At 30.7% G+C, this 13,912-nt stretch overlaps 2 protein-coding genes across 2 annotated transcripts; one reads left to right on the forward strand and one right to left on the reverse strand.

Annotated features, from left to right (window-relative positions):
- The first annotated feature begins 331 nt into the window (after positions 1–331).
- LOC120151746 (caffeoylshikimate esterase-like) lies at positions 332–3,413 on the forward strand. The gene is made up of 8 exons (XM_039164113.1): positions 332–434; positions 529–561; positions 644–770; positions 909–1,055; positions 1,807–1,937; positions 2,026–2,163; positions 2,618–2,716; positions 3,014–3,413. The coding sequence occupies exons 1-8, from the start codon at positions 426–428 to the stop codon at positions 3,308–3,310; spliced, it is 981 nt and encodes a 326-aa protein (XP_039020044.1). The 5' UTR covers positions 332–425; the 3' UTR covers positions 3,311–3,413.
- Positions 3,414–10,975: 7,562 nt separating this feature from the next.
- LOC120151747 lies at positions 10,976–12,380 on the reverse strand. The gene is made up of 3 exons (XM_039164114.1): positions 12,342–12,380; positions 12,127–12,232; positions 10,976–11,670 (listed from the first exon to the last, which is right to left on the reverse strand). Exons 1-3 carry the CDS (start codon positions 12,372–12,374, stop codon positions 11,522–11,524), a joined length of 288 nt encoding a protein of 95 aa, XP_039020045.1. The 5' UTR covers positions 12,375–12,380; the 3' UTR covers positions 10,976–11,521.
- Between the last annotated feature and the right edge of the window lie 1,532 nt (positions 12,381–13,912).

Here is a 13,912-nt window from a genome sequence, read left to right on the forward strand (position 1 = left end):
CGCATCAATTTATTGTTTCTGATTTAACTCCGAGTGACAAAAAATAAAGCAATATCAAAGTTGAACTACATGATCAATTTTTTTTAAAAAAAAATTAATGAAAGAAAAACAAGAATATAATCAAAGTTGAGTGATGCAAAGCATAGTTTACCCTTTAATTAATTACAAGATTAATTTAAAGAGAATCAAACCCTTGGATCCCAAGTGGGGTAGGAGTCTAGCAACTCCTCCCAAAAGCCAAAATTCCTACCAATTAGTTGATATATGCCCCCCCCCCCCCCTCTCTATTATATAAACATGTGTGTGTATATAACTTGAACTACAACCACAAAATTGCTTAATCCCATCATAAATCTTTGCAACCTTCTTGTATATTTTTCATCACATTACTTAGAGCCACATATTCTAGATAAACACAATAAAGAATGACCATGGTTTGTTCTTTTTTTTTCTTTTTCCCTAATGATATATTAATGATTATTTGTTATCATCCTATTATTTATCTTTGTTTTTTTTCGATTTTTTCAGGATCTCGAAAACGGAATTATTCGATACGACGAGGTTAGTCCAGTGACATCTCTAATTCTTGGATGTATGTATGTATATTCAGTTTTTGAAATGATGTTCTTAAATAATTTTGTAGGAATATATCTTGAGTTCCCGAGGTCTAAAGCTATTTACATGCAAATGGGTTCCGGTGAAGGAAGAACCCAAAGGTTTAATCTTCATCTGCCATGGTTATGCCATGGAATGCAGCATCACCATGAACTGTAAGTATATATCTCTATGTTATTTGGACTCAGGTGTGAGTATCGATACTTCAGATGTCGAACACGGATGATTAAATAAAAAAATATTGAAGAGTTGAAGTGATACATAATTGATTATGATTGATTTTCACTTTGCAGCAACTGCAATTCGGTTGGTGAAAGCTGGATTTGCAGTTTATGGAATAGATTATGAAGGCCATGGGAAGTCATCTGGTCTGCAAGGCTATATCTCAAGCTTTGACAATGTTGTTGATGATTGCTCCAATTTTTTCACTCAAATATGTGGTAATTTTTCAACTTGTTATTTATTAGGGTAAATTACACATTTAGTAAAGCTAAACTTTTAATTTTTTCAAACCCACGCTTAGTGTTTAGTTTTCATTTCATTTTGGTATATTGCCATTAAAAACTTAACGCGCTTAGTACCTAAACTACTCGTTTTGGTCCGTTTTAGTACCTAAACTTTCAATTTTTTCAAAACTTAACATTAAATTTTGAATGGCTACAGTTTTTTAACGGCGGGTACTAAAATGAAATAAAAACTAAATTTTAGGTATGACTCTGAAAAAATTAAAAGTTTAAGTACTAAAATGGGCTAAAACTGCTAGTTTAAGTACAAAAAAACGTAATTTACCCTATTTATTCTTGTTATTATTATAATTGATTTTCATGTAATTTATGAATTGAGGTAATCTTACTCCTGATTTAAACTCATTCAAATGTATATATATTTTAGGTATATTGTCAAAAAAATACTTTCAATGTTTGATTAATACTCATTTTGACATTTTTTTTAGTATTTTGGTGTCTAATATTTTATTTTAGGACAAAAAGGCCCTTAACAGTTGATGAAATAGTCACTTTAACCCCTATATTTTAAAGCATTTTGGCTCCTAACATTTCATTGGAGGACAAAAAGCTCTTATTTTGGACCGTTAAACGTTTGTCGGCTAACAGTTTTCATCTTCGGAGGGACATTTTTACCCCTATTATTCCGTTAATGATTTATTTCATTAAATTTGTATGGAATATTCAGAGAAGAAAGAGAACAAAAGGAAGATGAGGATATTGTTAGGGGAATCAATGGGGGGAGCAGTGTTGTTGATGATACATAGGAAAATGCCTGAATATTGGGATGGGGCAGTCCTTGTTGCCCCCATGTGTAAGGTAATCTATCTCACCCTTATTAAATACACTAAAAAATTAATATGTATAAGAATATAAAATATTGATTTAACAAAAGTTTTATTCACAGATTGCAGATGAAATGAAACCACATCCTCTAGTCATAAGTGCTTTGGAAAAGCTCTGCAATTTTATACCGACTTGGAGAATAATTCCAAGCCAAGATGTCATTGACGCTGCTTTCAAAAGGCCTGAGATAAGGGCTCAGGTATTTACCGACGCCTTCTACCGACACTTTTCGAGTCGATTTATAGCGGCGGTCTTCTTTTACCGGCACTTTAAGTTTAATATCAACATATCATGTCTAGTATACCGATGGAGTACAACGTCGATAAGTATACGATGGAGTCGTACTCGTACATTTCTATTTAGATATATCTTACCGGCGAAGTTGTCAGTAAAAGTAAAAATTGAATTAATACTGACATAACAATTCATAAATCGATGGCGATAACATCAGTGACACATTTGATTGTCACTATAGATCATTAATCAAATTCGGATTTATGTTTTGTCGATAGAGGTCTATACCGACGAGGGTTTAAATATTTTATTTTAATGTCACTAAAAGTTATTGACTTTTTTTATACTATTTTTACTGATTGCTAATGTTAATTAAGTTTTTTTCCATAAAAAATGTTAATTAAGTTAATTGATTACAGATTAGAGCAAATCCATATTGCTACAAAGGTCGTCCTCGTTTGAACACAGGCAATGAACTTTTAAAGATGAGCATTGAGGTGGAACATAGACTTAATGAGGTTAGTTAACCATTGCCTTATAAATAGTGACGATATTCACCTGACACTTCAACTATTAAGTACATGTGGAGATGTCACGTAAGTAACATTAGTTGACTGCAGTCAACTAACGTTTTTCTTCCAGCATGAGTAATTTGACAAAAAATGAAACGCTAGAGGTTAAAATACTTCAAATAAATAAAAAGAACTTAAATAATCATTAGCGTGAACGTTAAGAACTTATTTTGACATTATATATTTGATTTTTGTTAATCTTATTAGACAAAACACGTGACGGTTTCTTAATTTGATTAATAGGTGTCATTACCGTTTATAATTCTTCACGGAGAAGATGATAAAGTAACGGATAAAACAGTAAGCCAACAACTGTACGACGTCGCATCAAGTTCAAACAAGACATTGAAGCTCTATCCTGGGATGTGGCATGGACTGTTATACGGTGAAACACCAAAAAACATCGAAATCGTGTTTTCAGACATCACCGAATGGTTAAACCAGAGAGTTGGACCTGGAAGTTCGAGGCTTGAGAGGGAATTGAAGCATCAAACGACGAGGTTTTTATTTCAAAAGACATTAAATAAATATGTTTTCTGAGCACTGCCAAAAGCTCTTTCCTTTTGTTGGCTCAAAATTCCATATGAATGGCCCGTCGTTCAGGTTTAAATAGTGACTTTGCAATGTGATTTTAATGTTTATATGTGGCTTTTGTACATTTAAATTAATCAAATTGGGTTCGAACTAAACCAAATTAGGTCAAATTAATTAAATAAGATTAATAGTAGATACTCCATTTTCAAGTTTAGTCCTTTAAGTTCTTTAATTTTCATAATTTGACACTTCAGGATAGAGAAAGATTTAATTAATCACTTAGTCTAATTAGGTTCAATAAATACACTGTTTGATTGCATTCTTATTTCAAAACTAAGGCAATGCTCATTTACCAATGAGTTAATAGCGTATTCTTTGCATTATGCTCAGAGGGTCACCGTTGGTAATTCCCGAAGTAGATGAACATCATTTTCAAAACCCTATATAATAATTTTTTGAACTTTAAGGCAATGTTCGCCTATGTAGATCAATAATGAAGCTTTCACATTACATGATCAAGAGTGGTCGTTATTGGTCTTAGTAGACCAACATCATTTTCCAAATATGGCATCCATAATGATTTTTAAATTAAATAAGATCTTGAACTCAAAAGTTTTGATTTTAAATATAGGGTAATCAACTATAGAAACCAATTTTTGGGCTCTGTGGGGGTGTTAATCCTTCCCCATGCATAACTAACTTCCGAACCCGATTTTTGGTTTTCGCAGACAAAATTTGGTATTTTTGAAAAAAATTATGTGTTCCAATCGCACCATAAAATGATTGGTGAAGACTCCCAACACTTCACAAAAACCTTTTCAAAGAAAAACCCCTAAGTCGAACTAGTTTTTTTATCCCCACCCGGGCAAAAAACGATGTCGACAAGTACTGACGTGGTACTTTACAGAACTGATGTGACAATCCATGATGGCTAGTGACGTGGCAGATGATATGACAAATGAGCTAAATTTTTTTCTTCATTGAGTTCTAGGGCCAAATTGATTTTTTTCTAAAAGATTATGTGATTTTTTTATTTTTTTTTTTAAAAAAAAATATTTCTAATTTGAAATACAAAATTATTCAAAATATTAAATATCAAAAATATCAAAAATAAAAATAAAATTACTAAAAATAAAAAAATATATTATTATATTTTGCCTCAAATTTAACCTGATTTTTATTTATATAATCCATCCATAAATTTTATTTATACATATTTACCTTTAACTATCTTGTTGAACTTATATTTTGATATAAAAAATATTTTTAAAATTGATTTTACACTTAATCAAATATTTTAAAAATAATTCAAAGTCCAAAATATCTTGAAAAATATGTTTTCTAAATTGTTTTATATATGTGAAATGCTTTTGAGTTAATTAAAATATGTTTAAAGTGTTTAAAATGTGTTTAAAACTTTTTAAAATATGAAAAATACTATTTAGTCACTATTTGACATTGTTCATGACATTGTTCATACATGGGTAATGTTCATAGGTTTGAAACTTTTGTAAGAGTTTTGAAAACTTTCCCCTGAAATTGTTTTAACGGCTTGATTTTCTTCAACGGTCATGATTTTAAGTAAGAGTTTCGAAACTTTCACTAAATTTTAAAACTTTCAAAAATAGTGTGTTTAGAAGTTTTGATACTTTCACAATAGTTTCGAAACTTGCTCCAAAGTTTCAAAATTTCATGTGCAGGTGACCTTAAGTGCATATTTTTTAAAGCTTCCAACGACTATGACTCATCCCCAACGTTCATAAATAGCTAGCAACCCATTCCACACAATAAAAACACTTTAAGGACACTTGAAGAAGGTGACCACACCTATCCAAGCTTAGAGATCAAGAGAAAAGAGTTTCATTCCTATTTCATTCATTTTCTCTTATACATAAGTGTATTGAGCTTATTGTTTATCTTTTTAATTCATTCTTTGTGAGATTAATTCTCGTAAAAACCTACCTAGAGAGGTATTCTTGTTTAAAATCAAACCTTGTAAAGAGGGGATAGGTTCTAGTTTAGCCTTTGGAAAAACTAGAGAATTGTAAATGTTACACCTTATCCTTGAAAGGTAAGAAGGAATTAGTGAATTTGTTAGAAAATCCTTAGTATGGAGCTAAGGTATTGGATGTAGACTTTGTTGAGAAGTTGAATTACTATAAATCATTGTGACAATTTCTCTATCTTTTATTACTTCCACACCAAAGTTTTTTAAAGTCCAATCCACCCCCTCTTGACGGTTTTCTGTTGATCGATGGAGCCTAACATATCTTAAACTCTAAATATCTTTCTAATTCGATTTTATATAAAAAGAAACATAAAGATTTTATATGCATAATGATCACACAATAAAAGAAACATCAATATTTTATATAAAAAAATATTTTTGAAAAAAATTATTAGCAGAAAAAAAGAAAAATCACTAATATAGAAATAATAAGAATATTAAAAAAATCTTATGAATAACCTAATTTTTGGTATCCATTTGTTGAGAACTTGAGATAATTACTTAATTATAAAGAAAACTAATCATAATTAATATTGAAAATTGAACATATTTTTTGAACCAACTTACTTAAATGGTTAAAGGAATCATTGTTGTTCGTAGAGGTCATTGGTTCGAGCACCAATGACTGCAGTAGGGTGATTGAGCATTCATTGTCAAATGGTTGAAGAGCATTTAGAACAAATAATACTTTGTAATTACCTTAATTTAATAACAAAAATTGAACATATTTTTTTTCACTTTTAATCGAACTAGATTTTCTACTTTTTTCAATTTTCTCTTAATTTATATCTATTTTAATTAAGTCAAATCAAGTTCGAGTCAAACTCTAATAACTTTCATCTTAACACGAATATTCTTTAATAATTACTATCAACCGAATTCAATCCTTGCCCAAGCTTAAATATGCGAGATAGTTTAGTCTTCAAATCAATAAAATCATCATAAGTATCAATTTTATTTATATATGAATTACCACAAACAATATTGTACATAACACCTCATCAATGATAATTATATCTTTAACCATTCATAACGTCCTAGTAGACCCGTTTATGAGATTTTGGTGGCCCTCGGAGGAACCAAAAAATCAGGCCCCTAATCAGGGATTTAAATTACAATTTTCATTTGTTTCTTGGACCACATTGTGTTTATCACTATTTACGGACCTAATAGATGATATTGTGGTTACTACAAGTATCATGACTGTGAATTTTTAATAAATATGCTATCATGGACATAACAATTGTGGATATTGTTGTTTCATACGAAGTCGTTACCACTGCATAACGGTCATTGTTTTAGTTACAAACCATTATTTAAATAATTGTTCCTAATGACAAGTGTGAAAAAATAAATTTTAAGAGTACTCATAATAACAAATATTGAAAAAAATTAGACATATAATAAAAAGTATTGAAAAAATTAGACTCATAATAACAAATAAATATTAGAAAATAAATTCAATTTTAAAAGTATGCCCCTAATAATAAATATTGAAAAAATTGGATCCTTGATAATAAGTATTGATAAAAATTGGACCTTTTATTGAAAAAAATTGGACATTTTATTGAAAAAAAATTGGACCTATAATGATAAATGTTAAAAAAGTTTGGCAAAAAAAAATGGACACTTAAAAATATTAGAAAAATAAATTATAAGAGTAAACCTCTAATAATAAATATTAAAAAATTAAACCCATACTAATAAATTTTAGAGAAAAAAATGAACCTTTAGTGACAAATATTAAAAATGATTAGATTCTATAATTGACATAAAACTATTTTTTTTATTATAAATATAGTATAAATTATAAAAATTCTAAACCCTAAACAGGTGTCTCTTCTGTCCAGACGCATATACGAGGTTGTGTCCTAGCTTCATTAAATCTCTACGTAGGTCTAGTTTATTTTTAATGCTTATTCCTAACAGTATAATACTGTAAGAAAATAATCATTTCTTAAACAACAACGATTAATGCAAAAAAAATATTTTATAAAATTACTTTTAAAATGTTTTTAAGTGGACATTGTCAGACACGTAATTTTCCATCAAAGCTTTTTCTTAAAGAAAAACATTGTATATTCCAAAAAATAGGACAATGCTTTTCTCGGGAGGCTTGTTTTGTCGGTTCAAATTACTTGTCTTCCTCCTGTCACACGACTATATGATTGGACTATTTTTCTTTACAAATATAATCAACTATATAAGAGTAAAAGTAATTAAAAACATATGATTTCATATACTTGAATATATGCAAGGGTATAATATATAACTGCTCACTCGATTACAGGGCGCGGTTAGGTTGTCGGGATCTTGTGTAAATTCTTATAAAAGGATTTTTATTTTTTAGATATATTTAATTTCGGGGCCTCTATTTTTATATTTCTTAATGGCAACAACTGATAGATATACTCGATTTTGGAGCCCCTATTTTTATACTTCTTAATGAAAATAACTGATAGATATACTCAATTTCGGCCCCCTATTTTTATGCTTATTAATGGCAACAACTGATATATATACTCGATTTCGAGGCCCTTTCGAGACCCCTATTTTTTGGGGCCCTGCGCGGTCGCCTACCTTACACACCCTCAGCCACGCCCCTGCTCGATTATAAGATATTATTTTATTAAGTCTTTTAACTATTAAAATATATAAAACAGTCCTTCATTTATAGAGTGTTATTTTATTGAGTCACTCGACTATTAAAGCTTATAAAATAGTCACTCAATTATTCACTATAAAAGTTAACACGGTGATTGTGATATGATAAAATCCGATCACATAATCTCAAACGACTATCATATCTCAGTCATAGTATTAACGTCAAACTTAGACAATCGCCAATTTTTTAACGGAAAATGACGAGTTTGGAACATAATGAATAGTGGGGTGACCATTTTGTAACTTTTAATAGTCGATGAACTTAACAAAGTAACATTCTATAGTCGGTGATTATTTTATAACTTTTAATAATCGAGGGACTTAAAAAAGTAGTATCCTATAGTCGGGGAATATTTGTGTACTTTACCCTATATTTATTAGGTTGACATTTAAAAATATACAAACTTTGAGAGTAAATTATTAACATAATTCATTAAATTTGAAAAGTAATATTTTGATTATTTATATTTAGAGATAACAATTTAACTTAAATTTGATATATTTTAACCTAGTTTATCTTATAAGGTTATTTTTTTATCACTTTATATCTATATAAATGTAAAAATTTATTTTAAACAATTTTATGTATAAAAATGGATGAACTTTTTAATTAAATATTTATTTTACTAAATTTCTATTTTGATTTTTAAATTAAGATAATGTTTGGTGAATTTTTTTTATTAAATATGCTGTATTTTATATTTATTTTCTTAAACTAATGTTACCATGCCATCTCATCCAAGCTCTGGTTTGTACTATATTGGCAATCTTGTAAGATTATGCAATCTCACAAAAGATAAGGCCACTCAAATATCTATGGCTTACTCAAATATCTACAATTAATTCCATTATTTTCTTCAATTTAAAATTAATTAATTAATTAAATTAAATTTATATTATTAAAATTCGATTCAACTCAAATTAAATCAAATGTTCACTCTATGAATAGGAATAAAGTTTCTTTCCTGTCACTACTCTTGTCTTAAGTGTAAATTCCAAAATATTCATTCACCTTCACATGCATTAATGGAGTACGAAAATTCACGACTCTCACCAACGCTGCTCAGGTCCACGGAGTCCCCACTATTTTGCCTTTTTTATTTAAAATTAAAAAATTAAAATTATATATTTATTTTTAAAAAACAGAAAACACAAATTTTGAAATAAACCTAAAACTTTGGAAGCCTTCATTTCAACCCCTAAACCCACACCGATCGTCGCCTTTTGCCGTCAACGAGCCTCCACCCGACCTCCCCTCCCCCCGACGACCAAAATCCCCATTAAATCGTGACCGATCGACGACGAATCAAAGTTTTAAATCGTTTTAATTCGCGATTCTAACGTTCGAAAGAAAAGACAACGACATATGAGTAGGAGGATGGCATGGATTACGTCGGTGGCGATGGTCGGAAAGGCAACGACGATGGATTAAGGTTTGAATTTGGGATTTTGGGACTATTTTATAATATAAGGAAAGTTAGTTTTTTTAATATAAATATCATATTTTTAATATTTATTTTAAAAAATAAATTTCAAAATACCAGATTGTGACACGTGTCACTTCACAGTAGAAATTAATGTCGTTGACGGCCTGGGTACCTAAACGGGTAACGGTTGTAACGTTAGCCACCTAGATGAGACGAAAATTAGTTTAGGCACCTATTTGGGTTTTAGGATATAGTTTGGGCACTTATTTTGGTATTAAGCCTTAATATTTTTTTATCAATATGAGGTAAGTACAATACAATATTAATTTAAAGATAACTCTCGATCATTTGACAATGAACGCTCACACCATTAATATTCATGATGCTCGAACTCGAGACTTCAAAGAATAACAATAATTCATTTACCACCGATGTCACTTGGTTCGTGCCTTTCATTAATATTAATGTAAAGACTTAATGACTATTTTTTCTCTGTAGTAAACTTAATTTATTATTTTTTCTCATATGGTATTTTTACATCAATTTAGCTTTCGAAGTTGTTTAATTGCATATATCATCCTAAACTAGGGGTGCTTAATGAGTTGAACAACTCGTGACCAGCTCGAACTCGAATCGGTCACAGCTCGGTAAAAACTAGACTCGGGTTGACTCGACTCAAACTCGAGCTCGATTCGAGACCTTAACGAGTTGAGTCGAGCAAATTCTAGCTCGACTCGATAAGTTTGCGAGCAACTCGTTAATTTTTTAATATAATTCTTTTAGTAGTTATGTTAAAAAATTATTTCTTTAAAAAATTACTAATTTACTAACAGATAATAAAATATATAAATTGCTAATCTATTAATTTTTTTAATAAACAACAAAGAATATTAAATTATTAATTAATTTTACTACACTCAAAAAATCAAATTTTATATATTATTTTAATGTCTTTGTGGATTGTTATTTTAGAATTTAGACTTTGAAATTACTTCATACATTCTTTTGATAATTTTTTCGGTTAAATTTATTAATTTATGATTATATTAAGCTCTATATAGTAATAGTAGATTTTACCTATAGTTATAAGATAAAAATTTCGTTGAACTTAACGAGCATTGAGCTTAACGAACAATAAGTCAAGCAACAAATCTTCTTAACGAGCATGAGTCGAGCAAAATTTTAACGAGCTGAACGAGCAACGAGTCGAGCAACAAAACTTTTTAACAAGCATGAGTTGAGTACTGTCCAACTCGCGATCAACTCGCTCGATAAGTACCCCTATCCTAAACCCTAAACTTTAAATCCTAATCACTACTACCTAAATCTCAAATCCTAAACCTTAACTTAAAACTCTAAATAATAGTAAATATTTTAGATATTGATACAATTAAATAACTTCAAGGATTAAATTAATACGAAAAAAAAATCAAAAGGGCGAAAATGATAAATTACATTTATTAGAAGGTCAAAATAGATCAAATATTAATAATTTATAAAAATATAATATTCATATATTATATAATTACTATTAATATTCTCGAAATTCTAACAATAGTACGAGATAAGGCAAAGCCAAAATGAATTTTATACAAAGACAAAGGATGGCACAGAGACTTTCATATGTCGCCATTAGAGCCGTAACTATCCCCTTCAATTTACATACAACAAAAACATAGATACAACTGTCCAACTTCATTTACATTTATAAGATATGATACGACCACGAGTAACCTAATTATACTAAAATTACGAAAATACCCTTTTTGGTATTTTATTGCGACGATGCCGACGTGGTGTACGATTATTGGTTATTCGAATTAGGGCAACTTAAGATTTTTTTGTAGAATACTCCGTGATCTTCCGTAGTATAGAATAAGTGTAATAGGACCACTGCCACTCCAAACGTGGTCTAAAAGGAGACCGGATGGACAATGGTTTTTATTTTCGATGGGATTTAAATTACGGTCGGAGTGATGTTATTTCGGTCAAATCATGTATGATAAGATTCATTGTAGTTGAATCCGGTGAATATCGATAATGAAAAGGGTTGGGATAAGGAAATATTGACCGTAGTATTGAGTAATCACCGTTATTTAAATCCCGGATCCGACCGGTTTATTTGTCGGGATCTTTATTAGAGGAATCCGAGATCATCTTCTGGATCATCCGACTTGTCTCTTCCTCGGACATTCGGTCTTGTTTGCTCTGAGATTGTGCATAGACTTCAAAGAATTCCTTGTTTTCCTTTTCAAGCTCATTCCAAACTGTTCAAATATAATTAAAGAGTACCATGATCATATAAAGCAAAAAGTTCAAGGGAAAAATAGGTAAATGATGGACCAATAAGTTTTTTAATGAGCAGAGCAAAATTTTAACGAGCTTAACGAGCAACAGCTTTTTTTTAACAAGCACGAGTCGAACACTACTCAACTCGCGATCGACTAGCTCGATAAACACCCGTATTTACGACTTCCTCTATCCAAGACTACGACACCCTACTTCGGGTTGGTCGGAGTTTTCGGGTAGATAAGTTACGATACCCTTGGAACATCAAGTTTATCTGTTCTAAATGGATTGAAACCATGTCTTCAAACAGAATATTATTGAAGAAAAACATAAAAAAAATCAAAACCCAAAACTCGAACATTAGGGTTTGTTTCGAATTCGATTTCTGCATGCAATAAAAAGGAAACGAAATGAAACCAGCAGCGAATTCTTACCAGTGGAAGTGATGACAGGTTTGATGTTTGCATGCTTTGACAGTGCTTCCATGCACTCTTCTTTAGTCATGTTGAAGATCAAACACTTTTCTATCAGATGCTGCACCTGTTCAACAACAACATAACATAATATCACGTACATACATGCATACATACATAGAACTAAGGGCATAAGGCACATATACGAAAAGATCATAAGGAGAAAAGCAGCTCACCATGTGTATGTATGATGTTGAAGAATCCCCCATGATTAATGATGCAATGGGTGTGGGGGAGGGTGGGGGAAGAATATAAGAAAGGAAGTGTGGGGATGGGGATGGCTTGGATCCCACGTGGGAGATGGATGATAATTGGCTGAGAAGGGATTAGGGGAGATTTGTAAGTGACCATTGCTCTTGTTTTTGTAGGATTTTGGGGTTTAGGGTAATCCCCCTCCACGTGATGTGTGGGGTCCCCTAAGCCTCTCCAAACATGACAAATCCTACAACACAGTCCCAGTTGGAACACTTCAACAGTCCTAAAAAGATACGATATCCATCACGGATCTTAAAGGCCACCGTAAAATAAATTTTACCGCTGTCATATTTATTTATGCTTGACAACCATGGGAAAGCAATGGCTTTGTTGATGCAAAGATGGTTCAAAACAGGATGGAAAGTTAAAAAGGTATATGCTAGATAGAGTTGAAGAGGAGGGAAGAGAGGAGGTAGAGCTTGGTGGGATAAGGATGGCCATGAATAAGTTGTTCAAGTCAATTATAAGTGGTTCATCTCTTCTAGTTTGAATATAAATTTGTAACTAGTGACGAGATGACGATTTATAAATGATGTAAATGCTCAAAAGATTGCAAAGAGTTGAAAGAGAGATAGGGCTTGAAAGAAACATTCAGGAAGAAGGCCTTTTTCTATATGTTATAGGTACTTATATATTGATCTTTAGTGTCGTCAAATATTGGAACATAAATTGAAAGGGTGAATAAACTCAATCGTCAGAAGATCATGTGGGTTGATCAATAATTACATCATGAGATCATAATTGATTGGAGAATATAAAATTTTAAAGGTGTAACGTAGTGTGCTATACAAAAGAGGTATAACAATGGTATAAGAAGTTTCTTTGATCTTCTCCTCATAGACTCTATCTTATATATGATGATCGTCTCTAGTGTTAAATGAATGGTTGTAACATGATTAATTGAAATTAATCAAAATGTAACGGTTAGAGACAAAGGTCCTCAATAAAGTGTAATCATCTTATAGTCCTCGCCTTATATATGTCGATCATCTCCAGTCTCAAGGTATCATTTGCAGGGATGAAACTATGTTTCCTTTTGGGATCTGTAACACCCCCAACCTGTATCCGACCCGGATATGAGTTCAAGGTGTCATATTAACTTTTCAAATCCTTTACTTTTAAAAGATAGTTAAAATTTTAAATATTCATTTGTATAAAAATGGTGGAACCTTTGATCAAAAATAAATAAATGGAATTCAACTTAATTTAAAAATAGAAGTTCAATAATTTACATAAATATAAGAGTGTATGTTTACAAAAATAATCATAGCATATGCCATTCAAACCTTTAATTACATGCCAACACATTTAATACAACAAAAATGACATACTATATAAATTACTTATGATCTGATCTTCTTGTAGAGATATGTTGTCTTTACTGATCCTAACTTTGCTCTTCTTGCTTCTTTGAACCTACGTGTGAAACACTCATACGCTAAGTCGTTGATTTAGTGAGGCATATAATGCATAAATAAAACATTAAAACATG

This window comes from Hibiscus syriacus, unplaced genomic scaffold (assembly GCF_006381635.1).
Source record: "Hibiscus syriacus cultivar Baekdansim isolate YM2019G1 unplaced genomic scaffold, ASM638163v2 tig00111069_pilon, whole genome shotgun sequence".
Taxonomy (NCBI): domain Eukaryota; kingdom Viridiplantae; phylum Streptophyta; class Magnoliopsida; order Malvales; family Malvaceae; genus Hibiscus; species Hibiscus syriacus.

Coding starts and splice junctions, on each gene's coding strand:
- LOC120151747 (XM_039164114.1), bottom strand. CDS start 12,374: ATGGGGGATTCTTCAACATCATACATACACATG. Junction 12,233..12,341: donor CAACATCATACATACACATG/GTGAGCTGCTTT, acceptor GTTGTTGAACAG/GTGCAGCATCTGATAGAAAA. Junction 11,671..12,126: donor ACCTGTCATCACTTCCACTG/GTAAGAATTCGC, acceptor ATATTTGAACAG/TTTGGAATGAGCTTGAAAAG.
- LOC120151746 (XM_039164113.1), top strand. Junction 562..643: donor GAATTATTCGATACGACGAG/GTTAGTCCAGTG, acceptor ATAATTTTGTAG/GAATATATCTTGAGTTCCCG. Junction 2,164..2,617: donor GGCCTGAGATAAGGGCTCAG/GTATTTACCGAC, acceptor AATTGATTACAG/ATTAGAGCAAATCCATATTG.